Genomic DNA, 25,588 nt, shown 5'->3' with positions numbered 1-25,588 from the left:
CTGGTCTGGAACTCCTAACCTCAAGGGATCTGCCCGCCTCGGCCTCCCAAAGCGCTAGGATTACAAGCGTGAGCCACGGCGCCCGGCCAATTTTTTTTATTTTTTATTTTTTGTAGAGACGAGGGTCTCACTATGTTGCCCAGACTGGTCGCAAACTCCTCGACTCTAGTGATCCGCCCATCTCGGCCTCCTAAAGTGTTGAGATTACTTACAGGTGTGAGCCATGGAACCCAGCTAATTCTCTGTTTTTTTTGTTGTTGTTTTTTTTTTGTTTGTTTGTTTGTTTTTTTGAGACAGAGTCTTGCTCTGTGGCCCAGGCTGCAGGGCAGTGGCGCGATTGCGGCTCACTGCAACCTCCGCCTCCTGGGTTCAAGCGATTCTCCTGCCTCAGCTTCTGGAGTAGCTGGGATTACAGGCGACTGCCACCACGCCCGGCTAGTGTTTGTATTTTTAGTAGAGAATGGGTTTCGCCGTGTTGGTCAGGCTGGTCTCGAATTCCTGACCTCAGGTGATCCGCCAGCCTCGGCCTCCCAAAGTGCTGGGATTACAGGCGTGAGCCACTGCGCCGGACCCGAACCCAGCTAATTTTCTTAAAATGTAAATCTCTGTAGAGGCGTGTTCTCAAAGTCCTGGGCCTAGGCAATCCTCCCTCCTCAGACCCCGAGTAGGTGGGATTACAGGCCACCGCGCCAGCCCGGGAGGGCATTTTCCATCTTGCAAGGCTATACTCGTCCTCCGGGTTTCCGAAATTCGATCCCAACCCCAGCCGTTCTCACAGCCCCCACCCGGTTATTGCTCTTCTGTCGCCCCACGCTAGGTCAGGGCCAGGAAAAGAGGAAAGACTCAACATATAGTGTCTCAACGAAGGAGGCTGGGGCCAGGGGGCGCAAGGAGCCGGACCAAGGTCACCGAGAGCTGCTATGATCGCGCCTTACCGCCCCCGGGCGCTCGAAGCGGGCTAAAGCCTCACTAGCTGTCAGCAACGTCAACCGGAAGCGCCATGTGCCGGTCTGTAAACACCGCCCGGTCGCCCCGCCCCCGGCTCCGCCCCCGGCCTCCCCGGCCCAGCGCCCGCCCCCGCCGCCTCTTCATTGGGCGACCAGCTTTGTTTACCTTATATGGCCAGGTCCTAACACCCCGAGGCTGTCCATTGGTCGAGGCACGACCTCACTCAGCTGACGTCACCGGGACCAAACGATGCAAATAAACCGAGGCATTCTGGGAAAGGGAGTTTGGGGCCGCTCCGGAACTGGCTCTGCCGGGCCCTGGCGCCCGCCCGCTAAGGGCCGAGATTTCCGGCAAAGAGCACGAGATTTTGCGTGGGAAAGCGGGAGAACTGCTGGAAGGGGGACCCCGAAGCACCAGAGGCTGCTGGCCCCGCCAGCCTGTCCCAGGCGCCGTCCAGAGGGTCATGGGGCTACAGTGGGGCAGGCCCAGAGCCAGGCTAGGAAGGACCCACGCCACGAGTGGGCGATGAGAGATTGAGTGAGGAGAGCTAGGAGGCTAGCTACAGGCGGTGACGTGCGGCGGAGCTTTTAAGTGGCTCATTCATTCATTCACTGAACGAGTATTTGTCGGCGCCTACAGTGTGCCGGGCCTTTCAGCCTAGACCAGCCGATTTGGGCCAAAATTCCTAGAGACCCCTCTCTTAAGGGTGTGCCTACTATTTAACACAGAGCGATGCCAATCACAGAGGGGTTCAGGGTCCCTAGGTCTTAGCAAAGACGCCTGTGGCCCGGCGTTTGCGCCCATGCACAGATCTGTATGCCCCACCTTGGGACCGCAATTCGTGCCAGAGCAGGGGCACGGATGCCACCGAGAGCAATGAGGGCGACATGGACGTGCCTGGCTCTGGTCACGGTCTGGACAGCTGCGCACAGTAGGCACTTAGCGTTCAGTCACAGTCCCCGGGGCATGGCAAAGACGTCTGTGGCCTGGCGTCTGCGCCCATGCACAGATCTGTGGCCCCGGCCTCTGGGCTCCTAATTCCCGCCAGAGCAGGGGCTTGGGTGCCACCGAGAGCAACGAGGGCGACGTGGACGTGACTGGCTCTGGTCCCAGCTCAGGCGCCTGCACACATTAGGCACTCAGTTTTCAGACACCGTTCCTGGGCCTTGGCAAAAACGCCTATGCACGAACCTGAGGCCCCCGCCTGCGGACCTCCATCCGTGCCAGAGCAGGGGCCGGGTGCCACCCAGAGCAACGAGGGCGACGTGGACTCCCCCAACCCTGGTCACGGCCCGGGCATCCACACACAGTAGGCGCTCACAGTTCAGACACGGTCCCCAGGCCTTGGCCAAGATCCTGTGGTCAGGCATTTGCGCCCATGCACAGACGTGGCCCCCGCCAGCGGACCCCCATCCGTGCCAGAGCAGGGGCACGGGTGCCACCGAGAGCAACGAGGGCGACGTGGACGCGCCCGGCTCGGGTTACGGCCCGGACATCCGCACAGCGGGCGCTCGGTGCTCAGACACGCCCCTTCCCGGGCTTCGCGTCCCCTAGGGTGCCGGCCCTGCTCCCCCGGGGCGTCCGGCGCACCGTGGGGACTACATATCCCAGCATGCCGCGGCGCCGGCGGAGCGAGGCGAGGCGCGGTGAGTCAGAGCCGCACAGTAAATATTTGTATTAGCCGGAGCCGGCTCGCTAATGGTGGACGCGTGAGGCGGAGGCGCGGGCGGCGGAGGGAGGCCGGAGCGGGCAGCGCGGCGGCGCCATGTCCGTGAACATGGACGAGCTCAAGCACCAGGTCATGATCAACCAGTTCGTGCTGACGGCGGGCTGCGCGGCCGACCAGGCGAAGCAACTGCTGCAGGCGGCCCACTGGCAGTTCGAGGTGCGCGGCGCCGGAGCCGGGCGAGGGCCGGGGCCACGGGCGGAGTGTGTCCCGCGTGGCCGCTGGGCGGGGGCGGACGGCGTGGACGCGTGCCGGCTGTGCGCCCCCTCCGGGCCGCAGACCCGACCCGCTTTCCCGACGACGGTGCCCGGCGTCCGGATCCCGAGGGCTCGCGGCGGGCGGAGGTGGGAACCGGGCCACCGGTCGGGGATACGCCGCCCCCGCGGGGCCGCGAGTCCCCCGGGATCGAGACGGGGACCCCCCCCACCCCACCCCTTTTGTCCGGGTAACGGCCGAGGGCAGGGCGGCGCCGCGGTGCAGACGGACAGTCGGGCGGGCGGCCGGAAGGAGGACGCCCCAGGCCTCGGTAGAGCTGGGCCGGAGGGCGGAGCCGCTCCGGGCGAGTGGTCCGAGGGTCCGCGTGCCTGGTGGGCGGTCGGCGGCGTGCGCACACGTCCATGTGCATTTGTGTTTACGCACGCACCGCGCCACGGCGTCGGCCGGGCACCGGGGAGGTGGCGGACCTGCGGGCACGTTGGCGCGCGTGTGAACGCGCAGCCCCCTGGTGCGTTTGGTGTGTGATCAATGCGTACACATGTGGCGGGTGTGCAGATGCCGCCCGTGCCCGGCACGGTGTGATGTGTGTACACGGCCTGGAGTGTAGGGGTGGCGTGTCGGAGCCCCACACTACACCACAGGGATGAGCGTGTATCCCCTTCAGAGGTGTGCCTGGGGACTCCATGTGCGCGACTAGGTGCTCTCCTGGGGCTGGCAGGGGCATCTGTCCCTTTACCGGTGCAATGGGGAGGGTGCACACGGTTCACCAGCTTTCGGGCTAGCTGGGTAGGAGGTGATGCTGCCCCAGTCTGGCACCCACTCCCCCGGGCCTCTCCTAACCCACAGGACAGTAGTGCTCCTGGCTTGTGCTGCCCAGAGGCTACCTGGCCTTCCCTAATTCACCGACCCCAGGATTAACCCCATGGTGGTTGGTATCAGGGGATGAGGCCAGAGCCCTTTGAGCTGTGCCCCTCACAGGGGTAGGGTCATGGCCTCAGCCATCCCGGTACCATCTGTGCCCAGCCGGGGACTGGGAACCTGGTTTCTCCATGAGGAGCCATCCCAGGGCCTGCAGGAGGGACTAGAAGCCAGAGGACTCTGAGGCTCCGCTTCCTGGGGACTGGAGGGGGATCAGAATGTCCCAAGCTTGGGACAGTCTGGGAAGGCAGTGGCCATCCCATCCAGATGAGTACATCCCTCTCTCCTTGCCTACTTCCCTCCTACCAGCCGTTGCGGAGGCCACTGATCCTGTGTGGTGTTCACCCCAGGACGTGGGAGGCTGCTCTGTCCCTTTGGCCTTAGTTTCCACATCTGTATGGTGGGGTTGGGGGGCATGAGTCAGCTTCTGTTGGCCAGCTCACTGCCCCCTGTGCCCCGAGGCAGCCCCACCCGGAGGAAGCTCCCTGCTCCCCTCCTGGTCTCCACAGCCCTCATCAGCCCTGTTTGTGTCAAGGGCTGGATGTGGCAAAACTTGCAAAACCACATTCATGGCAGTCCCACATCTGCACGCAGGGTTCCCTCCCTGCCTGGGGCTGGGCAGGTAGGTGTCCGGTGGGAAGCGGGCCCTGCCTGCAGGACTCAGCCCAGCCCTCAAAACCTGGCACCCAGCTGGCACCCAGGCCACATCCCTCAGTGGCACAGTTAATTGAAAATGCAGCTTTGAGGAGTGCAATGTCTGGGGAAAGACTGTTCCCAGAGGGGCAGGAGCATCTGGGGCCTCTGGTGGCTCCCAGGGTCCCCGTGGGAGGAGCCCTGTGCCCTCCACTCCCAAGTCTCAGTTGTGCCATCTGCAAAGTGGGGGCCGCCAGGGAGGCTGGAGGAAGGTGACGGGACTTCAGGCCTTGGAATGGGGCTGAGTGAGGGGTTCACATGGCCACCCCATCCCCCTCCATGCTCCACCCGCTGGCTGCATCCACCAGGCGGTGTTTCTGGGTCACATTTGCTGCAATTCAGGTGCTAATGGGGGCAGGAGGCTGCAGGGGGAGGGGCCGGTGTCTAGTGGGGCAGATGTTTCTCAATGGAGAATGCTCACAGCGGCCTGCAGAGGGGGTCTGGTGTGGCCTGGGGCTCCTGGGGTTGGGATTTACACAGTGAGCCTGGGCTTTGGGGCACAGCTGCTGCTGACAGAGGGTCTTGGGGTCTGGGAAGGTGCTTAAAGCCTGGCCCCCATGCCTGAGCTCCCACACCCCTGTTTAGGGACACCCAGATAGGGTGTCTCCTGCAGGAAATTCCCCACATAATTCATTTATTTAAAAAATATTTTTTGCCGGGCACGGTGGTTCATGCCTGTAATCCCAGCACTTTGGGAGGCCAAGGTGGGCGGATCATGAGGTCAAGAGATCAAGACCATCCTGGCCAACATGGTGAAACCCCATCTCTACTAAAAATACAAAAGTTAGCCAGGTGTGGTGGCACGTGCCTGTAGTCCCAGCTACTTGGGAGGCTGAGGCAGGAGAATCACTTGAACTAGAAGGCAAAGGTTGCACTGAGCCCAGATAACGCCACTGCACTCCAGCCTGGTGACAGAGCGAGACTCCGTCTCAAAAAAAAAAAAAAAAAAAAAATTTAAATAGCCTCCCACCCATACCCCCTGACCGAGGGCAGGCCCCAGGAGCCAGGCTGGATTTCTGGGTGTGCTGGGCCTGGGAGGGCCAGGAAGTCAAGCTGGCATTAGGGGAGTGGGCCTGAGGGGTGGTGGTAGGGGCACCTCGGTGGCTTGAAGCTCCAAGTCTGGGCCTGGGACTTGGCAGGGCCCCGAGAACCCCTCACATACTTGTGGGGCTCCCTCACTGGCCCTTGCGCAAGAGCAGCCTCCATTTCCTGGGACAGGCCTCCCCACCCCTGCAGGGCCTCAGCCAGGACATAGCAAATCCCAGCGCCTCCCTCTGGGGCTCCTCAGTCCCCAGTCACCAAGGACCTCTGGAGCCTGCTGAGCTGACACACACAGGAAAGGGCTCCAGGCTCGCTCTGTCTCCCCCACCTGTCCTGGCCTTTCTGAGCACCCCCATCTCTGTCTTCTGCCGACCAGCTGACCCTAAGCAAGTCACTTCCTACCTTCATTTCCCTGCCTGTAAGACAGCAGTCCCTGCCTGTGGGGTTAATGACAGTCCATGGCCCCGCTGGGATGGAGCCCTGCTGGGTGCCCGCACCGTGCTCAGTGTGGCATGCGGCCCGGGTGTGGAGGGAGACGGTGGAGCATCCCGTGCCTAGCATGGTGCCAGCCAAGGGCGGGTGGCTGGGGAGCTGTCGTAAACCCGTGGTGGCTTTGGTCCTAGGGCCGTCTTTCTGCTCCACTTCCCGGGCACTGTTCCGAGGGAGGCTCAGGTGGGGAAGCGAGTGAGCCTAAAGCCCAGGCTTGTCTCTGTGGTGCCAGGCCTTGCTTGCTGGAATCTGGTGATCTTAGGAGGTCACTGTTGAAAGGGAGGGGACCCAGGAGCCACCTGGTCTAACCTCTTTGTGGTACAGATGGAGAAACCAAGGCCCAAACAGTGGCCCCCTTGATCAGCCAGAAGCAGAGTTGGGTGGGGCAGCAGGGGATCCCCACCACCAGGCTCAGACTCCTTCAAGATGCTTTTGCTTCGCAGTTGAGGAGACCGAGGCTTAGAGAAGAGTAGAGACTTGCTACCCGTTGAGGTGGTAACAGCCAGGCTAGAATCTCCTGAAACGGGGCAGGGTGGGGAGGTCTGGTTGGGCTACCTGGGGCCGGGCGCCTTTCCCCCAGGATGGGGTGTACTGCCCGCCCTCCCCCAGTCATGGTGCTGGTGCCAGCTGGTGCAGGGGGAGGGCTCTGCAGGCCTTAGGCACTGAGGCAGCTGGCGAGCAGCAGGGGAAGGGTCTTCTCCGCCCACCCCAACTGCCCAAGGTTCTGTGGCTCCTCCTTAGACAGCAGTGAGGGTTGGGGGTGACAGGCAAGCCACTGAGCCTCAGCACCACGACTCACCCCTCCCACTCAGCAGTCCAGCCAGGGTCATCCCCAGCCTCAGAGGAGCCTGGGAACAAGGGCAGCGGCAGGGCCGGCGGGGGCCTGGAGGGTGAGCAGGGGCCTTTCTTCCTGCAGACAGCCCTCAGCGCCTTTTTCCAGGAGACCAACATCCCCTACAGCCACCATCACCACCAGATGGTAAGTGTCCCCTGGAGTCCCCAGTTCTGGATTGGGCGGAAGGAGGCCGAGCTAGTTCCGTGTATAAGCAGCCCCTGGCCCAGGTGTACGAGGGCGCTGGTGCAGGCGGGGCTCGACCTCTTTGGAGATGGGTCAGCAGGAGTCCCAGCTCCGTGGGTCCTGCACTTAATCTTGCCTGTGCCAGCTCCCCCTGAGACCTGGGGGGCGCTGGCCTCTGGGGCAATGAAGCTCCTTACCCTACAGCCCCCGGGGATGCTGTGGCTGATGGAAGGGGGTGGGCTGGGAAAGCCTCGTGGCCCCAGGCACCGTGGGCTCCTGAGAGTGAGGCTGGGTCGGTTCATCTCAAGGCTTCTCCTCTGGGAACCCCTGGGCGGCGGACAGGCTTGGGGATCTGGGGAAGGAACACAGAGCCTTCCGAGAATGGGCCAGCCACGCATCTCCCCTTGGGAGGCAGTGGGGGCCCCTCCAGGAAGGGGTGCTCACCCCATCTCTCCTCTCTTCCCCTCACAGATGTGCACCCCCGCCAATACCCCTGCTACACCCCCCAACTTCCCCGACGCTCTCACCATGTTCTCCCGTCTCAAGGCCTCCGAGAGCTTCCACAGCGGTGGCAGCGGCAGCCCGATGGCCGCGACAGCCACGTCACCCCCGCCACACTTCCCCCATGCCGCCACCAGCAGCTCTGCGGCCTCCAGCTGGCCCACGGCGGCCTCGCCCCCGGGGGGCCCACAGCACCACCAGCCACAGCCGCCCCTGTGGACTCCAACACCCCCTTCTCCGGCTTCAGACTGGCCACCCCTGGCCCCCCAACAGGCCACCTCAGAACCCAGGGCCCACCCTGCCATGGAGGCAGAGAGATAAGGGAGGCCCCTCCCCCCTCCCGGAGGCCAGGACCCCGTGGGGCGGGGGAGAGGACGTCTCTGCGGGCCCCCTTCACCCCTTTTCTGTCTGCACCCCTTGTTCCCCGGAGCCCTGGAGGGGAGAGCGCGGACTCTAGCCAGGCAGGGACACGTCTGGTGCCAGAACACGCAGCTGCCCACACGCAAGGTCATGGCCCCAGCGGCCCCGGCACATGGAGTGGTTCAGAGCGGCCTGGGTGCCTGGCGGACAGAACTTCAGAGACCACGCAGCCTTCCTTCGAAGACGTACCTGCCCAGCCCAGCCCAGGGGTGCCGTGGAGGACCACCCTGGCGGAGACATCGCTGATCCCTGGCTTGGAGCTCCTTGGGGGCCGGCAGGCCTCGACCCCCACCCTAGGGAATGCAGAGCCTCTCCGCATGTGTGCGCGTGGCCGTGTCTGTGTATTTCTACGTGTGTCGCTCTTCAGAAGCAACCTAGTTCCTGGGGCAGCTGGACTTTGCATGTTAGTGTGAGCCCCCAGCCCCCTGCCCGCCGCCCCCTCCCCAGGGCCCTGCCTCCTCCCCACCCCCTCGTCAGCCAGCGTTGCTGTTCCTTGCAGAGAAAAGGATTGTGGGAAACTCCAGGACTCTTCCCACCGCCTCCCAGCGCCTGCCTGCTGGGGCTGCCTGCATGCCTCCCCTGCACCTGGGGGTACCCGCATCCACTTCCTTTCCCCCTTTTAACAAAAGAGAAGAACGAATTCCAAACCACTGCCAGGCTCTGTGGTCTTACCTTGTATACGAGGCTTGCTGCCAGCTGGTTCTGGGGGCCGCCGCCCAGAAGACAGGGCCACCCCCAGCCTCCCCGGCTCCACACTGCTGCCTGTCGCCCTTGTCAGCCACAGCGTGCTCTGGAATCTTCCTGCCCACCCAGGGCTTTTCCTGTGAAGTTAGTTCCTGGCCTGGGTCCCCATCCTGTCGGCCCACCCCTGCCCCTGCTTGGCTGGACAGATCCCGGCGCCCAGTTAGGAGTTCGCAGGGCTCACACCTGCCTTCTGTTGTCCTGGGTTTCATCTCAGGACTTTTCTCAGTCTCGGCTCCAGTGGCTGGGCACAGGCTGGACCCTCTGAGCCCGGCCTCCAGCACACACTGGGTAGGGCAGGGCCTCTGGGCAGAGGGCAGACAGAGCCAGGGAAGCTTGCAAGGGGCAGAGGACGAGGCAGGGGACAAGGATGGGGCAGAGTGCTGCCAGCAAAGGGGGCACAGATGTTGGGTCACTTAGGAGACTGGCAACCCGAGGCTGCCTGGGATGAGCTGGAGCAGCTTTGGGAGAATGCACCCTCAGCCTCACAGCTCCCCAAGAGTGGGCTTGGACTTGGGGCAGAAGGGAGACTGGGGCCTCTGCAACACCCCCACGGGACTCAGCTCACAGCTCCTCACGGGCAACACCCACTCTGTCTAAGATAGCACCAGCCCCTGGCGGAGGCCCTGCCAGCTGGGTGGAAGAGCATCTTCTCTTTCTGAAAGTCCTGTGCTCCCCTGGCGTCCGACACTCCCCACTGACCCTTCCTGGCTCCCAGGGATGTGACTGTGCCTCTCAGGAAGCGTGCCTCGGTGCTCTCGCCACACCAGTGCCTGGCTTCATCTCCTGGTTGGAACCTGCAGAGGCTGTGTTGACAGAGCCCACCTGGGACAGCTGCTCACTGGCTGCTTGGCACTGGCGACTGGCTGCTGTGACTTCCGCTCAAGCCGCACTTGCTTCCCAGGAATGGGCCCTCCCAGGAATCTGCCTTTGTAATAGCCTCTCGGAGCCCGCAGGATGGGTGACCCTGGCCAGCCAGCTAGCCCCCTGCATCCGCCTGGGGTGCCTGGGTAGCAGGGGAGGGAGAGAACGTGGCAGGAGGAGAGGGGGGGATATATCTGGCCTCCTGAGTCTTTACTTTGCAGCTCCTCCATTCTTTGATATGGAAAAAAAATTCTCAGGAAACTGCCATAGCCGCCTTCCAGTGGTGGGAAAAATGCTTTGCAGAGAGAAGTGTTTTGGGGTAATCTGCAATGTGGTTCAAGTGATTCTCTTGGCTCAGCCTCCCGGGTAGGTGGGACTGCAGGCACCCTCCACCACGCTTGGCTAGTTTTTGTATTTTTAGTAGACACGGGGTTTCACCATGTTGGCCAGGCTGGTCTTGAACTCCTGACCTCAAGTGATCCACCTGCCTTGGCCTCCCAAAGTGCTGAGATTACAGGAGTGAGCCACCGCGCCCCGCGGGGAGTTCCATTTATTAAACACCATGAGCCCTGGGGTGGCCTGTAGTGAACCACACCCTCACTATTCAAGGCATGGTTCGGACCCCAGCATCAGCCAGGAGCTTGTTAGAGTGAGGCTGCAGCCCAGACTCCCCGAATCAGAAACTGATTGAACAGGAGCCCCTGGTTCCAGATAGACATCAAAGTTTAGGAATTGTCCCTACACTTCATCCCTACATCGTCACTAATACCGGGGAAACTGTCCCACCACGCTCATTTCTGTTTCTGGGGGCCACTGTGGGCTGGGCCTGGGGGTCTCAAGTGGTCACATTAAGGACAGGAGAGACTTGAGGTTCCTGCAGGGCTGGCTTTTTCAGCGTGGTCACTGTTGACATTGAGGGCTGTGTTATTGTCCTGCAGTGGTGCTGAGCAGTATCCCTGAGCCCTCCCCACTGAATCCAAGGGCAGCCCCCTTATTAGGACAATCGGAAGTGTTTGCAGCCAGTGCTCATGTCTCCTACAGGCCACCATGGTCCCAGTGGAGTGCCTCTGTGCTAGTTCTGTGGCTCTCATACCTGGCTGCACAGCAGGTAAAATAAAACTGGCAAACCACAGGTTCCTCGGCCTCATGCCATCAGACTCTCTGGGCCGAGGCCGAGGCCCTGACATACAATCGTGGAAGCTCCCTGGGTAGATGATGGTGATTGATCTGTGACTGTACCAAAAGCCACTCAATGGCATGCTTTAGAAATGTGGACGTTCTGGTGTGTCAATTATACCTCAAGGCTGTTATTGAAAATAAAACAGGCTGGGCACGGTGGCTCACGCCTGTAATCCTAGCACTTTGGGAGGGTGCAGCGGGGGGATCATGAGGTCAAGAGATCGAGACCATCCTGGCCAACAGGGTGAAACCGCCGTCTCTACTAAAATACAAAAAATTAGCTGGACGTGGTGGCGGGCGCCTGTAGTCCCAGCTACTCGGGAGGCTGAGGCAGGAGAATCGCTTGAACCCAGGAGGTGGATGTTGCAGTGAGCAGAGACCACTCCACTGCACTCCAGCCTGGAGACAAAGCAAGACTCCATCTCAAAACAAAACAAAACAAAACAAAACAAAAAAAAATGAAAATAGCTCCTTTCACGTATGTTTTTACATGCCATCTAGTCATGCCCCCCACATCGTGAGTGGGAGCCTGCAGACTTGATCCCCGGACTTCCAGAGCACAAGCGTCCCCTGGGTGCTTGCTGAACACCCACGTTCCCGGCCTCTCCCTTGAGGCAGTTGTTCTGGAGGAGGGTCAAAGAATCTGATTTGTGTTTTAGAGATAGGGTCTTGCTCTGTTCCCCAGACTAGAGTGCAGTGATGCAATCATAGCTCACTACAGCCTTGAAATCCTGGGCTCGGGTGATCCTCCCACCTCAGGCTCCCAAGTAGCTGGGACTACAGGTGCACGCCACCACACCTGGCTAATTTTTTTTTTAATTTTTTTGTAGAGATGAGGTCTTGCTATGTTGCCCAGGCTGCCCTTGAACTCCTGGCCTCAAGTGATCCTCTTGGCTTGGCCTCCAAAAGTGCTGGGATTACAGGCGTGAATCACCTTGCCCAGCCCCAGATCTGATTTTTAATAAGTGCCCCAGGCCAGGTGGGAACCACTCCCAGTGGGAGCAGTCTGGGAGCCTTGGGGAGGGCGGGGCTGGTGCTGGGGCTGGCAGTGCAGGTGTTTTCCGGCAGATGCAGAGGCCCTACCAGGTGTGCTTGGAGCCCCTGGTCGCAGGGGCATCTTACAAAAAGAAGGGGGCTGTGCACGTGGTCTAGGACTAACTCTAGGGGAGCCAGAGGTGGGCCTACGAAATCACCACATGCCCCAGACCTTGAATTTGACACAAAGAACCTGGAGCCTCCCATGACTTCTCTAAGCCTGGAGAATTGAAAGCAAAACCAACGGGAGGCCAGACACGGTGGCTCACACCTGTAATCCCAGCCCTTTGGGAGGCCAAGGTGGGTGGATCACCTGAGGTTAGGGGATCAAGAGCAGCCCTACCAACATGGTGAAACTCCATCTCTACTAAATACAAAAACTTAGCTGGGTGTGGTGGTGCATGCCTGTAATCCCAGCTACTCGGGAGGCTGAGGCAGGAGAATCGCTTGAACCCAGGAGGCAGAGGTTGCGGTGAACCGAGATGGCACCACTACACTCCAGCCTGGGCAACGAGCGAAACTCCGTCTCAAGAAAAAAATAAATCAGGAGAGTTTATGGGAAAAGCCTCACTTCCGACTTATCTTGGAAACTGGAAGATTTGGTGCAAATTCCCTTAAGGCCATAACTGGCTGAAACTGACCATGGCACTGGGGACACGGCCTGGCCTGCCCCTGCCAGCCTGCTCTACGCCACCACAGCCATGCACGAGTCCAACTCCTGCGTGGGAATCGGCTGGAATCCCTGGAGGGGGTCTGTCTTTTCACCACGGGGAGCTTCAGAAGTAAATGCCCTGTCCAGTGGGGTAGGATGAACGGCGGTGGGCAGGGCTCCCCCTGGAAAGGGCTGTGAAAACAGACGGCTTGTTCTGCAAGATGCTCTCGGTCGAGAGGGACTTACCAGGGGCTGCTGAGTGTCCCCAGGGTCTTTGCAGCGGTCCAGCCAGGGTTCTCTGAGAACACCCTGTGGCCAGCCACAGGGAACCAGGCTGGCTCCGAGGCTGGCTGCAGGGCTGGGTGGGGCTGCTGTGGCCCTGGAGGTCTCTGAGGGGCTTTCACAGCAGTCCCTGGCACAGGACAGATGAGTCCTTTGACTCCGGTCTTCCTCCCCGAATAGGGGAGACCTCCTAGGTTGGCCAGAATGGAGATCTTTTGACACAAGGCTACTTCTAATTCCTGCGTTTGGAAAGTTCTCTGGGTTTTTGAGCACTGCTCATATTTGGACAACGGATGTATTTCAACAGAGCCTTAAAAGAACACGGCTGTTTTGGAGGTGAGGGGCTGCCGAGTCCTTGTAGGGAGGGCAGGAATTGGGGGCCCCTTCCAGGATGACCAAGGACTTGTCAGTGGCACAGCACTAGGCACCGGGGAGCCTGCTGGTGAAATTCTGCTCTGCTTCCCGGGGTCATCTCTCATCTGGGGAATTGCAAAGTCACGATCTTGATGGAGTCATTTTGCCCTCATCCCAGTGGAGCCACGAGCAAGGTGAGGGAGGCAGAGGAGAGAAACCCTTGTCTGCCGGTTGTGTGTGTGGAAGGTCTCTGCTTAGAGCTCGCACATCCATGGAGAGTCAGAAGTCAAGCCAGCCAGGACAGTGGGTGTGGGGGGTTGGAGGGAGCATGTGTTGGTTCCCACGTCCCTAAGAAGTCGCTGCATGCCAGGCCCTTCCGTCTGGTGCCTGAACTTCCACCCTGGGCAGTCCACCTTTGGGTACTCACAGTGCCCTTTTCCAACACACGTGCTGGCGTCCGTTGTTTATCCCTTAGTGTTAACGAGTTCATGGTCCTTGAAAGGGAGAACACGTTGAATGACCTTTCACTTGCAGGGGTGGGCTGGGCTGGGCCTGGCAGTGTGAGGTGGTCACCACATAGCATCTCCTCTATTCCAGCAGCACCTCAAGGTGGGACCTTCCTTTCCCTTCCTGCCCACCCCATTCACAGAGCCCCGCGCCCCTCCCTCCCCTCCCCACATGACCAATTAATCTGTCTTCTTTTTTTTTGTTTGAGACGGAGTTTCACTCTTGTCCCCGGGGCTGGAGTGCAATGGCGCGATCTTGGCTCACTGCAACCTCTGCTTTCTGGGTTCAAGCGATTCTCCTGCCTCAGCCTCCTGAGTAGCTGGGATTACAGGCGCGCGCCACCATGCCCAGCTAATTTTTTGTATTTTTAATAGAGACGGGGTTTCATCATACTGGCCAGGCTGGTCTCGAACTCCTGACCTCAGGTGATTTGCCCACCTCGGCCTCCCAAAGTGCTGGGATTACAGGCGTGAGCCACCACGCCCGGCCATGTTGTTGTTTTTCCTGAGACAGGGTCTCACTCTGTCACCCAGGCTGGAGTGCAGTGGTGCAATCATAGCTCACTGCAGCCTTGATGTCCTGGGCTAAATTGATCCTCCCACCTCAGCCTCCCAACTAGCTGGGACCACACACATGCACTACCACGCATAGCTATTTATTTTTTTGTAGAGACTGGGTCTCACTGTTGCCCTGGCTGGTCTGGAACTCCTGGATTCAAGCAGTCCTCCAGCCTCTCCCTCCAAAAGTGCTGGGCTTACAGGTATGAGCCACTATGCCCAACCAAGCCACAGCTGCTGCCCAGGGAGTAGCGCAGCTCCCCATCCCAGCTTCCAAGGCCTGCAGGCGCCACCCCTCTGCACTAGTGTGGGTTAGGGGAGATTCTGCCTGCAGCTCCCACCTGGGACCCAGGCCAAGGCCAGCCTCCCCACACCCTCCCTTGGGCACTGCCTTCTTCCGGGACTGCTCCTCACGGGCCTGCTGTGGGGCCGGAGTCCCCACCTTCCCAAGCCCCCAGGTGGCCCGTGAGGATGCAGAGGAGATGCCCCCAGGCCTCGCTCCTTACCTGCTGGGCTGCAGAAACTCACTCCAGCCCTGGCTTGTAGACCCAAGAAAGGGGCTGGGATGGTGCTCTGGAGGGGCCCAGTGGGGACAGGCAGTGAGGGGCACTAGGGAGAGGGGGGCCCAGCTGTGCAGGACCGGGGGATGCCCTGGGTGTCACGTGTCAAGATGGCCTGGCCTGGTGTCCCCCAGGAGCCCTCCCCTCCCAGCTCAGCAGAGTGGGGGCCACGCCTCCCTGCAGTGGGAGGGGGTGGAAGTCACAGGACCCAGCAGGTTCAGCCTCCTGGTGGGGGCCGGCAAGTTGGGGCCTCTCACTCTGTGACCCTGGGTGCCTTCTCTCCTGCCCATGGGCTGAGCCTTGGGTGGTGGCTGGAGGAGGGACCAGCAAGTCCCACCTCCCCACACAGAAGGCACTCCGCCAGTCCCCTCATTCACGGTCAGAAATGTGGAAGATTTTGTTCTGGGCAGAAATTGCCCAAAATACTCATCTGTGGTATAGGGGTCGGGGTGGGGGCCAGGGCTACACCAGACAGCACCCCCAAGGCAGCTTGGACAGGTGTCACCCAGGTCAAGAGGGGCTTGGCCTCATTTGGACACAGTCTTTGGAGAAAGAAAAGAGCAGCCAGGGTGGGGGGCGTGGGTCGCAGTGAGCTGGGCCAGGGACCTTGAGGACAATAGGAACAGAGTAGGCATGCAGGGTCCCCAGACTCCGATGGCCACCGGGGCCGGGGAGAGACTGGAGCCCAAAGTCCCCCCCTAGGCAGCCAAAGGGGAGTGAAAGGGGAGCCCCCCTCCAGCTCCCTCCTGGCAGCTCCCCACCAGCCCCTCAACTCCCCAGCACCACCCCAGGGATCCAGTGGACACTGGGGACTATGGCGGCGGGTCAGGCTTCACCCCTGCACAGGGACATTGTTTTAGTCTCCGAGATGGGATAGAACCGTCAATAGTACAGAAGGAGAGAGCAAAACGAGACAGCGTTAGGGGCGAGAAAGGAAAGAGGGAGGAGGATTGAAAGGGAGGAAATTGAAGGGAGAGACAGGCAAACTGTCAGAAGGGGAAGAAATGAGGCCAGGAGCATTGTGGGGAGGGGGGCCTGGGGGAGCCCTCTGCTCTGCGTGCCAAGGCCAATCCCTGAATTGCCGCAGCAAGACGGTGTGACCTCACAGTTGGCTCTTTTTCCACCAAACGCATCGGTGGTGAGCACGGGAACCAGAAAGACTTGAAACAGGCAAGTGGCACCTGGCCCTGGAAGGGATGGCCATCCCAGAATATCCCACGGGCGCCGCACCAGCCTCCTCATGGATCAGCCAAGAGGCAAATATAAACAATCAGATTTTGTTTAAAAAAATTAATAACTAGTTACTGGTAGAAAGAACATGAAATAAAAAGGATGCACACAGCCCAGTCTGGTTCCCGTGGGGAACTGGTCTTGGAAATAATGGCCCCCAAATGAAAGGCACAGTGCCAGGAACTGTAATTGGAAGTGATTCTAATGAAATCATTTCAGCAAATAAAAAGGAAAAGTGTTTTTTGTTTTGTTTTGTTTTGTTTTTTGTTTTTTGTTTTTGAGATTGAGTTTCGCTCTTTGTTGCCCAGGCTGGAATGCAGTGGTGCCATCTCGGCTCACTGAAACCTCCACCTCCTGGATTCAAGTGATTCTCCTGTCTCAGCCTCCAAAGTGGCTGAAATTACAGGTGCCCACCACCACGCCCGGCTAATTTTTGTATTTTTAATAGAGATGGGGTTTCACCATGTTGGCCAGGCTGGTCTCAAACTCCTGACCTCAGGTGATCCGCCCACCTCGGCCTCCCAGAGTGTTGAGATTACAGGCGTGAGCCACTGTGCCCGGCTGGAAAAGTGTTTTTCAAACCACTTGGTGTTGTATTGAAAATGGATCAAGGAATTAAATTGGCTTGTTGGAAAATTCACTCTAGAAAGCTGTGTTTATATGACAATGTAGAATGAGAATGTGCACTGTGCTGTTTGTATTTATATGCACAGGATAAAACAGCCACTGGGTCAGCATGGGGGTCCCCTACACAGACCCCTCCCCTCTCTCCAGGGCCCCAGCACCCTTTCTGGGCCAGGCTCAGAGCCCTGGGTCTCAGCTGGGGATGGGACTTGGTTGGGGTAGGGGGGGCATATGGGTCTCAGCCTCGGATGTGGAGGGGATTTGGTAGGGGTTGGGGGGGGCGCATGGGCCTCAGCCTCGGACGTGGAGGGGACTTGGCGATGGGGGGGCGCAGCGGGGTGGGGCTTACGGGTTGGCGGGCTCCTCGGGGGGCTTCCAGCCGACTCGGGACTCAATGTGTGGAGCTCTTGAGAGCCTGGTGGACCCTGGGGCCTGCTGGGGGTCCCTTAGGGATGGAATCAGCGGCGGCAGCAGCGGCAGAGGTGGCAGGGAAGGTGGTCGAGCTGGCATTGTCGGGTGAGGGCCCGAGACAGCTGAGCAGGCACTGGAGCAGGGGCACAGGGCTGGGGAGGGGCAGGAGAAACCCTAGATGTGTGCCAAGAACCTTCCTGGGAGACACTAGCCTGATGGGGCCATCCCCACTAAAGAGAAGAGAAGCCCAGGACTAGAAGTGCTGTACAGGCCATGGCCGGCTGGGCGCCATACCTCGCCTGGGCCCTGGGCACCCTAAATGTCCTGGGTGGGTGACCCAAGATAAATGACACCAGGAATGTTTGCTTAAATGGAGCAGAGCCCCCGGGAGAGAACATGAAGCTTGGAGTCCACGGATCTGGGCTCAGCTCCCAGCTCACTAGCTCTGTGATCTTGGGCCACAGCTCAAAGTGACCGAGCCTCTGCTCCCTCCTCTGTGAAATGGGCAAACAGTGCCTGCCTCACAGGAGTCGGGATGAGGTTCTGATGAGATAAGGGAGAAACTGCCTTGTAAACTGTAAAGTACCCTCAGATGCCTGCTACGTGGTGATCCGAACCAGAGAAGCTCAGTTCCTTCCAACCTCAGTTCCCTTGTTGCCGCCCCTGCAGCTGGGTGGACGCTGGGGACAGATGCTTGGCCTGGGCACCGGGGATGTCACCGGGGCCAGGAATCATCTCTGAAGTGCCATAGGCAGGCAAGGCAGGCAGGAGGTGGAGGAGGTGGACAGGAGAGCCCAGGCGGGGTGTGGGGGATGGGATGAGACGAGGAGGGACTGGAGACCCTTCCAGAATCACAGCTGGGCTGGGGCTGGGAACCAGGTACTCACGGCGGCAGATGGCGCCAAATAGGGCACTGGAGTGCACACGGTCATACAGGCTTTGTGACGGGGGACATGGAGCCTTCACAGCTTAGCAGAAAAGAAAAGAGACAGGTGTGGGTGGCATCCAGCCCTGGGCCTGTGTCAGGCCGATCCCAGCACTGGGAAGTCTCCATCTGGTGGGACCAACCCCATTTCCCAGGCTCCCCGGTCCATTCCTTTATGGGATAATCAATATTCCTCCCTCCTTGGCTTCTTTTCCTTTTTTTTCTTGAGGCAGGGTCTCCGCTATGTCACCTAGGCTGGAGTGCACGCAGCCTTGAACTCCTGGGCTCAAGCAATCCTCCTAACTCAGCCTCCCAAGTAGCTGGGACTACAGGTGTGCCCCACTACTCCCGGTTAATTGTTTAAATGTTTCTTAGGGAGGAGGTCTCGCTATGTTGCTCAGGCTAGTCTTGAACTCCTGGGCTCAAGCTATCCTCCCACCTTGACCTCCCAAAGTGGTGAAATTACAGGCGTGAACTATTACGCCCAGCCTTCCTTGCCTTCTTGAGTGGAGAGTGTCTCAAGGCTAAGAAAGAAAAGAAGGCTCTTTGAAAGTAACTCTAGGCCAGAGAGGAGTGCGACGTGATTTCAGCACAGTAAGACACAGGTGAAATGCTGGCAGGGCTATTTATGGTTTAGCTGTCCCGCTGGGGGCCAGAGCACCTAAATGCCCCCATCTTCCTGTACTTCACCTTTGTTTTTTTTTTTCATTATTCGAAGTAAAATCCACATAACGTAAAATTAACCAGTTTAAAGTGCACAATTCAGAGGCATTTAGGACGCACACAGCGTTGCACACCACCACCACTACCTTGTTCTGAAACTTTCCCATTACCCCAAAAGGGGCCCTGTCCCCATTAAGCAGTCACTCTCCCTTTCCCCGCCCCAAACCCCAGCCCCTGGAAATCACCAATTTTCCTTCTGTCTATAGATTTTTCTATTCTGGACATTTCTTTTCTTTTTTCTTTCTTTTTTGTTTGAGGCCAAGTCTCATTCTTTTGCCCAGGCTGCAATGCAGTGGTGCAATCATGGCTCACTGCAGCTGGAACCTCCTGGGCTCAAGTGATCCTCCCGCCTCAGCCCCCCAAGTAGCTGGGACTACAGGGAGCCTCACTATGCCCTGCTAATTTTTGTATTTTTTGTAAAGGCGCGGTTTCACCATGTTGCCCAGGTTGGTCTCGAACTTCTGGGCTCAAGTGATCCTCAGGCTTCAGCTTCCCAAAGTGCTGGGATTACAGGTGTAAGCCACTATACCTGGCTTTGAGTCTGTTTTGAGTTAGAAAGTTCTTTTGGGGAAATAAATGAGTGACAACAGCAAACTGATCAAAATCTGGCCACAGACAGGTTTCCAATTGATTTCTAATACAGAAGGTCCCTGATTTATGATGGTTTGACTTACCACTTTTCAGCTTTAAGATGCTATAAATCTGTCACAATTTCAATGTAATATATAGTAGTCAATAAGTTACATGAGGCCGGGCGCAGTGGCTCACACCTGTAATCCCAGCACTTTGGGAGGCCGAGACAGGTGGGTCACTTGAGGTCAGACGTTCGAGACCAGCCTGGCCAACATGGCAAAACCCCATCTCTACTAAAAATACAAAAATTATCCAGGCGTGGTGGCGCACGCCTGTAGTTCCAGTCACTTGGAAGGCTGAAGAGGGAGGATTTCTTGAGCCCAGGAGGTTGAGATGGCAGTGAGCTGAGATCGCCCCACTGCACTCCAGCCTTGGCAACAAGAGCGAAACTCCGTCTCAAAAAAAAAAAAAAAAAAAGATGAAGCAGTTGACGCCATCATGATTCAAGTCCTGGCTTGCTGTGTGGGTCTTGGGAATGAATGAGCCAAGGGGGAAAGCCCCTCCCTCTAGATGACAGCCCTTGGGGAGGCCAGTGAATGAGTGGGGACAGGACTGGGTTCATCAGATGTGGACTCCATCTGCCCTGGCCGCCCGGCAAGCAGCCCTCACTCAGCTGGTCATTTGTGAAACTCCTTGGCAGGTTGTTGGAGGGTGAAGGAGGTGGGGCAGGGCCTGGCACGAAGTCGGGGTTCATTAAATATTAGCCACTGTTGTGATCCTGCCTGGTGATCCCTGACGCCCAGCCTGAGCCCTCCCAGCAGATACCAGGCAGGGGGCAGGGGCTGGAACGGCCAGTCCTCTCGAGGAGAAGCCACATCCCGCCCAGGAGAATGCAGGGTTTGAGACGGTGTCTGGCCCGCCTGGAAACAGGGTGTGTTGAATGGTGCTCCCCAAAAAGATACATCTCTTAGAAGCTGTGAATGTGACCTCATTTGGAGAAAGGGTCTTTGCAGGTATAATTAGCTTAAGGATCTTGAGATGAGATCATCCTGCGTTAGGTCGGGCACAAATCCAAAGACAAATGTCCCTATGGGGGACAGAGGAGAGGACACACAGAAGAGAAGCTCACATGGGGACAGAGAAGTGCCAGGGAGTGCCATCGGCCCCAGAAGCTGAAGAGACAGGGAGGGACCCTCTTCAAGCCTTTGGAGGGAGTGCAGCCCTGCTGACTCCTTGATTTAGGATTTCCAGCCTCCAGGACAGCGGGAGGATCAACTCTGGCTGTATTTTGTTTTTGTTTGGTTTTGTTCTGTTCTGTTTTTGTTTGTTTGTTTGTTTTTGAGACAGGGTCTGGCTCTGTCGCCCAGGCTGGAGTGCAGTGGAGAGATCATGGCTCACTACAGCCTCAAATTCCCGGGCTCAAGTGATCCTCCTGCCTCAGCCTCCTGAGAAGCTGGGACTATAGGCGCACGCCACCATGCCCAGCTAATTTGTTGCTGCCCAGGCTGGAACTTCAGCTGTTTTTTTTTTTTTTTTTTTTTTTGAGACGAAGTCTCGCTCTGTTGTCCAGGCTAGAGTGCAGTGGTGTGATCTTGTTTCACTGCAACCTCTGCCTCCTGGGTTCAAGTGATTCTCCCGCCCCAGCCTCCTGAGTGGCTGGGATTAATGGCGTGTGTCACCATGGCTGGCTAATTTTTGTATTTTCAGTACAGACGAGGTTTCACCACATTGTTCAGGCTAGTCTTGAACTCCTGACCTTGTGATCCGCCCGCCTCGGTCTCCCAAAGTGCTGGGATTACAGGCGTGAGCCACCGTGCCCGGCCAGTGGGACGGTGTGCTACATGGGCCGGGGAATGAAGGAACTTCAGCTGTTTTAAGCCACCCTGCTTGTGGTAATTTGTCTTGGCAACCCCAGGAGACGAATGCAGGGTGCCTCCTCCTTTGCCCAGCACATTGATGAAACAGTCCCCCTTCCCTTCTTCCATGTCTGGTCTTCGAGTCAATGGAGGCACAGCGTTGGCAAGAAAGAATTTCTGCCGGTGGGCCAGGCGCAGAGGCTCATGCCTGTAATCCTTGCACTTTGGGAGGCTGAGGCAGGTGGATCACTTGAGGCCAAACATGGTGAAACCCCGTCTCTACTAAAAATACAAAAATTTAGCCGGGCGTGGTGGTGCATGCCTGTTATCCCAGCTACTCGGGAGGCTGAGGCAGGAGAATCGCTTGAACCCGGGAGGTGGAGGTCACAGTGAACCGAGATCGCACCACTGCACTCCAGCCTGGGCGACAGAGCAAGACTCCGCCTCAAAAACAAACAACAACAACAACAACAAACCAGAATTTCTGCGGGTGGAGTTCAGGCCCCGGCCATCTTGTGGCTCCGGGACTGCTCCTTATGGGGCGGCATGTAGCTCCCACCCAGGGGCAAAATTTAGAACTCCTCATCCCCAAGGGGGAAGAGCCTTCAAGGGGTGTGCAGAGAAGGCTCCTCTTTTTGTCCTTTGAACCCAGTGATGGACTCCAGAGTCTTGGGGTCCCAGCAGGAGCCGGCCAGAGCCGGGCCTCAGCACTGCAGCAACCACATTGACTGATTCCGGATGTGCACAATTCTGGGTCTCCCGCTGGCCCAACCCTTGCCTGTGATATTAACACACAGCTTCTGGGGTCTGGCCCAAGTCTCCTCCTTGTCACCCCACTGCCCCACCCCAGTCTCCACCCTTCAGGGAGACTCGGCGTCCTGAGCTCCTGCCTGTGAGTGGCTTCCACCCACCACAGGGCCTTTGCACCCATCATTCCTGCCACACGACCACTCTCCTCTCACCCGACCCCTTCATCCAGCTAAGACCTAGTCCCTCTTCAAGGGCTTCAGGGCAGCTGTCCAGTCCCTCCTCCGTGGACTGGCGTCCCTTGGCACCAGCCCAGCACCTTTCCTAGCTCATCGTCCTTCGTCACAGGCCATGGTCCTGTGGCCACGGCCCTCTCTCTGGTCAGCTGTTGATCTCGGGAACAGCAGATCCTCGCTCCCGCAGTCTCCCTCCCCCATTGCAAAGACTGAGTCTCCTGGGGGCCTGCTGTGACCCAATTTTTGTGACTGACTATGTGAGGACTCCCCGGTCAGGGATAGTGCTGGCTCTGGGCCCCACCTGCACCCTCTCACCCTGCCCAGCAGAACCAGGGCCCCAGGCAAGGGTGCCCCAGGGAGCCCTACGCCCCTCACCTGCCAGCTCCTTTGCGATGGCCAAGGGCTGAGCCCCACGCTGGCTGTTCACGCGGCCTTTGTACAGGATCCCATCCACGCCCAGGATGTCCACCTCGGCCTGTTGGATGGCCCAGGTCCTGGGTTAGGGAGCCCCCGACCCGATCTGCCCCCGAACTTTGGTACACGCAGAAGCCCAGGAGACAGAGTGCAGCCTCTGCTGGGGTTGCCCACTGCTCAGTGCCTGGTCCCACACCTGGGGCTGGGGTGCGCTGACGTCCACCCTCTGAGAAGGAGGCCCCGGCCAGACTCACGCTGTCATAGTGGATCACGTGGGGATCCCCGTAGGGATAGAGCGTCAACAGGTTGCAGGACTTGCACTTGAGGCTGGTGGCGTTTTGGGGGCCATCACCCCAGTCCTGCTGACAATCCTCCTGGATACCGAGGTCCTGGAGCTGCAGCCGCTGCTGTTCCCTGCAGCAGGGCAGTGGGTCAGCAGCGACCTGGAGACCCTGTACCCCAGAGCCCAGGACGGGCCCCAGGGGCCTGGCCAGCATCGAGGGAAGACCAGCATTTCTTTCAGCTTGTGTTTAGCTGGCACAGCCAGGCAGGCCTGGGGCCTGGCGGATGGATACAGACACACACAGTGGGGCAGAGGAATCAAATTGAGACCTGCATTTCCCCAGACCCAGCCATTTCCCTTTGGACCCCTGGCCTGAAGAGCGTGTCCTTCTAATCTCTTGATCTCAAGGAGCCAGGGAGGGAGGGTGGCAGAGTCAGCACAGGCCCCCACGTCCCTCCCCTTCCCATGGCTGTGGTGACGATTCACCGGTTCTTCCCCCACCTGGCCAGACGTCCCCACAGCAGGGTTGGATGCTGGGGAGATCCATAGAGCTGTGGGATGTCAGGAGGTTGAGGGGTGGGGCTGGGACCCAGGGAGCCAGCTGGGTGCGGTGGAAACCTGAGGGTTTGGACATCAGCCCTGGACTTGCTAGCAGTGACCTTGGGCAGGTCACTGCAGTTCTCTGAGCCTCAGTTTCTTCAACTGTGACATGGGATGGTACCAGGATACATCTTAGAGGGCAGCTGTGAGGACTCAACAAGGCCAGGTGAGCCCCAGCGCTTGGCACAGTGCCTGCCAGGCACAGCAGCGGCTCCCTGAGGGTCCCCCATCATCACCGATTCCCTCCGCCAAGAAACAGGGACATGGGCATAGGAACCCTAGCTCACAGGGGGTTGTGAGATTTAAATAAGAAACCGTCTAACAGTTCCTGGCCCACAGTAGATGTGCAGTAAATATGTCAGTTCCTCCCTCTGCCATCATCTCGTGGGCCTGTCTGCCGCCCCAGCCACCTCTCGGAGTGCCTGTCTTGCGAAGGGCTGGTCATGTCCAGGACAATCTTAGGTCCCTGGGCCTGGAGGATGTGTCTCTGCAGGAACAGGGTTCCCAGGCTCCAGAGCGGCCTCCATGCGGGGCGGCCTCCCTGCAGGGCACCCATCCTGCTCACCTCATCTGTTGCCGCTGCAAGTACTCGTAGCTGTTGGCGCTGGCTGGCCGCAGCCGGGACAGCAGGTGGGCTTTGCGGATGGTGATCAGCTGTCTGTTGGAGGACAAGGGCACAGCAGGGGCTGTGGGAGGCATGCTAGGCCAGCAGAGGGCTCGTCTCCCACCCCTCCAGGAAGCCTTCCCAGCAGGAGGAAGGAGGTGCAGACTCAGGTCACCACCCTCGAATGCCAGAAGCGTCCACAGCATAGAAGTAGAAGGGGCCCCCCCGAAAGGCATCTCAGGACCTCTGATCATCACAGTAAGACACAAAAAACAATTGTTCTATTTCCAAAAGTAAAAACCAGGCTAGGCGCGGTGGCATACACCTATGATCCCAGCACTTTGGGAGGCTGAGGTGGGCGGATCACTTGAGGTCAGGTGTTTGAGACCAGCCTTGCCAATATGGCCTTTTTTTTTGATATGAGGTCTCACTGTCACCCAGGCTGGAGAGCAGTGGCACAATCCTAGCTCACTACAGCCTCGAACTCCTGGGCTCAAGCCATCCTCCCATCTCAGCCTCCTGAGTAGCTGGGACTATAGGCAGGCGCTATCATACAAGGCCGCATATTTGTATATTTTTGATGGCTGTAGAACAGTGTATGTGGACATGTGTATCTTGAAGGCTGGGGAACCCTGTATATGAATGTGGATACACATGGCACATACAGAACAGTGTACATGGATGTGTATGGACTTGACGGTACAGAACAGTGGATGTGGATGTGTAGATACCTGGTGCATAGAGAATGGTGCATGTGGGCGTGTATGGACTTGATGGCTGGAGAATGCTGTATATGGATGTGTAGACACACAGCGTGCATGGAACGGTGCACATGGAGGTGCATGGAGATGACCTCCATGGGCCCCACAAGCCCTTAGGGCCGGGGCACCCTGGGCGGTGGTACTCACGGGCCAGTCATCATCTCCACAGGCCGGTCACAGGAGATGCACTTCACACGCTTGAACAGCTTCCTGAAAGGCACATGATCATCAGCCGCTGCCCCTGCTGGGCCCAGGCCATGTGTGGGAGGCTGCAGCCAGCCAGAGCCCCAGGGCTGCACCCCTCCTGCCAGTGCCCGGCCCAGCTCAGCCCCACAGGCCCTGCAGTCTCCAACCACTCTTGTGGTTTCTCTGCCGCCCCAAACACAAGGGATGGTTTTTAAAGCTGTGTGAGGGGTGGTCTGAGGACAGGAGCCCCATAAATATTGGGTCCCTCTGCCTGGGGCACTGTCTGGGTGGGGGTCAGGGGTCCTGGATCTGCCCAGTCCCCTTCCCTCTCTGAGCCTTGGTTTCCCCATTGGCAGGAATAGGGCTGGATCACGTCTGCCAGCTCAGGCCAGAGCTTCCCTCCTCCTCAGTGCTTTCAGCCACAGCCAAGCCCCCATCCCCTCATCCACGGGTCTGGAATCTTTCCTCCCAGAGCTTCCAGGGTGTGTTCCCCACAGCCTGGGCAGCAGGACCCCTACCAGGAGGGGCTCGGGCGGGCACTCACCTCCTAAAGCCAGCAGCACTGTCAGGATCCAATCTTAAGCCCTCAATCAGCAGCTTCCGGACGATTTTCCAGACCTCTTCCATTTCTTTCTTCAAGGGATCCAGATCACTGTGGACTAACTGCCAACAGCCAAGGGGAAGACAAGAAAGAATACTCAATGAATTCACACC

The 25,588-nt window shown here is 58.7% G+C and overlaps 2 protein-coding genes across 2 annotated transcripts in view; one reads left to right on the top strand and one right to left on the bottom strand.

Annotated features, from left to right (window-relative positions):
* Positions 1–2,464: 2,464 nt before the first annotated feature.
* On the top strand, positions 2,465–8,621 carry UBALD1 (UBA like domain containing 1). Its single transcript, XM_001169127.7, has 3 exons — positions 2,465–2,833; positions 6,948–7,010; positions 7,521–8,621. Exons 1-3 carry the CDS (start codon positions 2,714–2,716, stop codon positions 7,869–7,871), a joined length of 534 nt encoding a protein of 177 aa, XP_001169127.1. The 5' UTR covers positions 2,465–2,713; the 3' UTR covers positions 7,872–8,621.
* A 7,589-nt stretch (positions 8,622–16,210) lies between these two features.
* The window catches only part of C16H16orf96 (chromosome 16 C16orf96 homolog), a 44,178-nt gene continuing 34,800 nt past the window's right edge, over positions 16,211–25,588 (bottom strand). The window contains 7 exon segments of the mRNA XM_009430227.5: positions 16,211–17,118; positions 17,854–17,934; positions 22,402–22,501; positions 22,695–22,854; positions 23,889–23,981; positions 24,836–24,898; positions 25,419–25,537. Coding sequence (XP_009428502.3) covers positions 16,901–17,118; positions 17,854–17,934; positions 22,402–22,501; positions 22,695–22,854; positions 23,889–23,981; positions 24,836–24,898; positions 25,419–25,537 — 834 coding nt within the window. The 3' untranslated portion in view covers positions 16,211–16,900.

This window comes from Pan troglodytes, chromosome 18 (genome assembly GCF_028858775.2).
Source record: "Pan troglodytes isolate AG18354 chromosome 18, NHGRI_mPanTro3-v2.0_pri, whole genome shotgun sequence".
In the NCBI taxonomy this organism is placed as follows: Eukaryota; Metazoa; Chordata; class Mammalia; order Primates; family Hominidae; genus Pan; species Pan troglodytes.
The sequence above is the reverse complement of the archived record's forward strand: the minus strand, read 5'-3'. Positions and strand labels throughout refer to the sequence as shown.

Bases quoted from the DNA above. Each gene is read 5' to 3' on its own strand.
- UBALD1 (XM_001169127.7), top strand. From the start codon at position 2,714: ATGTCCGTGAACATGGACGAGCTCAAGCACCAGGTCATGATCAACCAG. The intron at 2,834-6,947 runs GTGCGCGGCGCC...TTCTTCCTGCAG, and splicing joins CGGCCCACTGGCAGTTCGAG to ACAGCCCTCAGCGCCTTTTT. The intron at 7,011-7,520 runs GTAAGTGTCCCC...TTCCCCTCACAG, and splicing joins GCCACCATCACCACCAGATG to ATGTGCACCCCCGCCAATAC.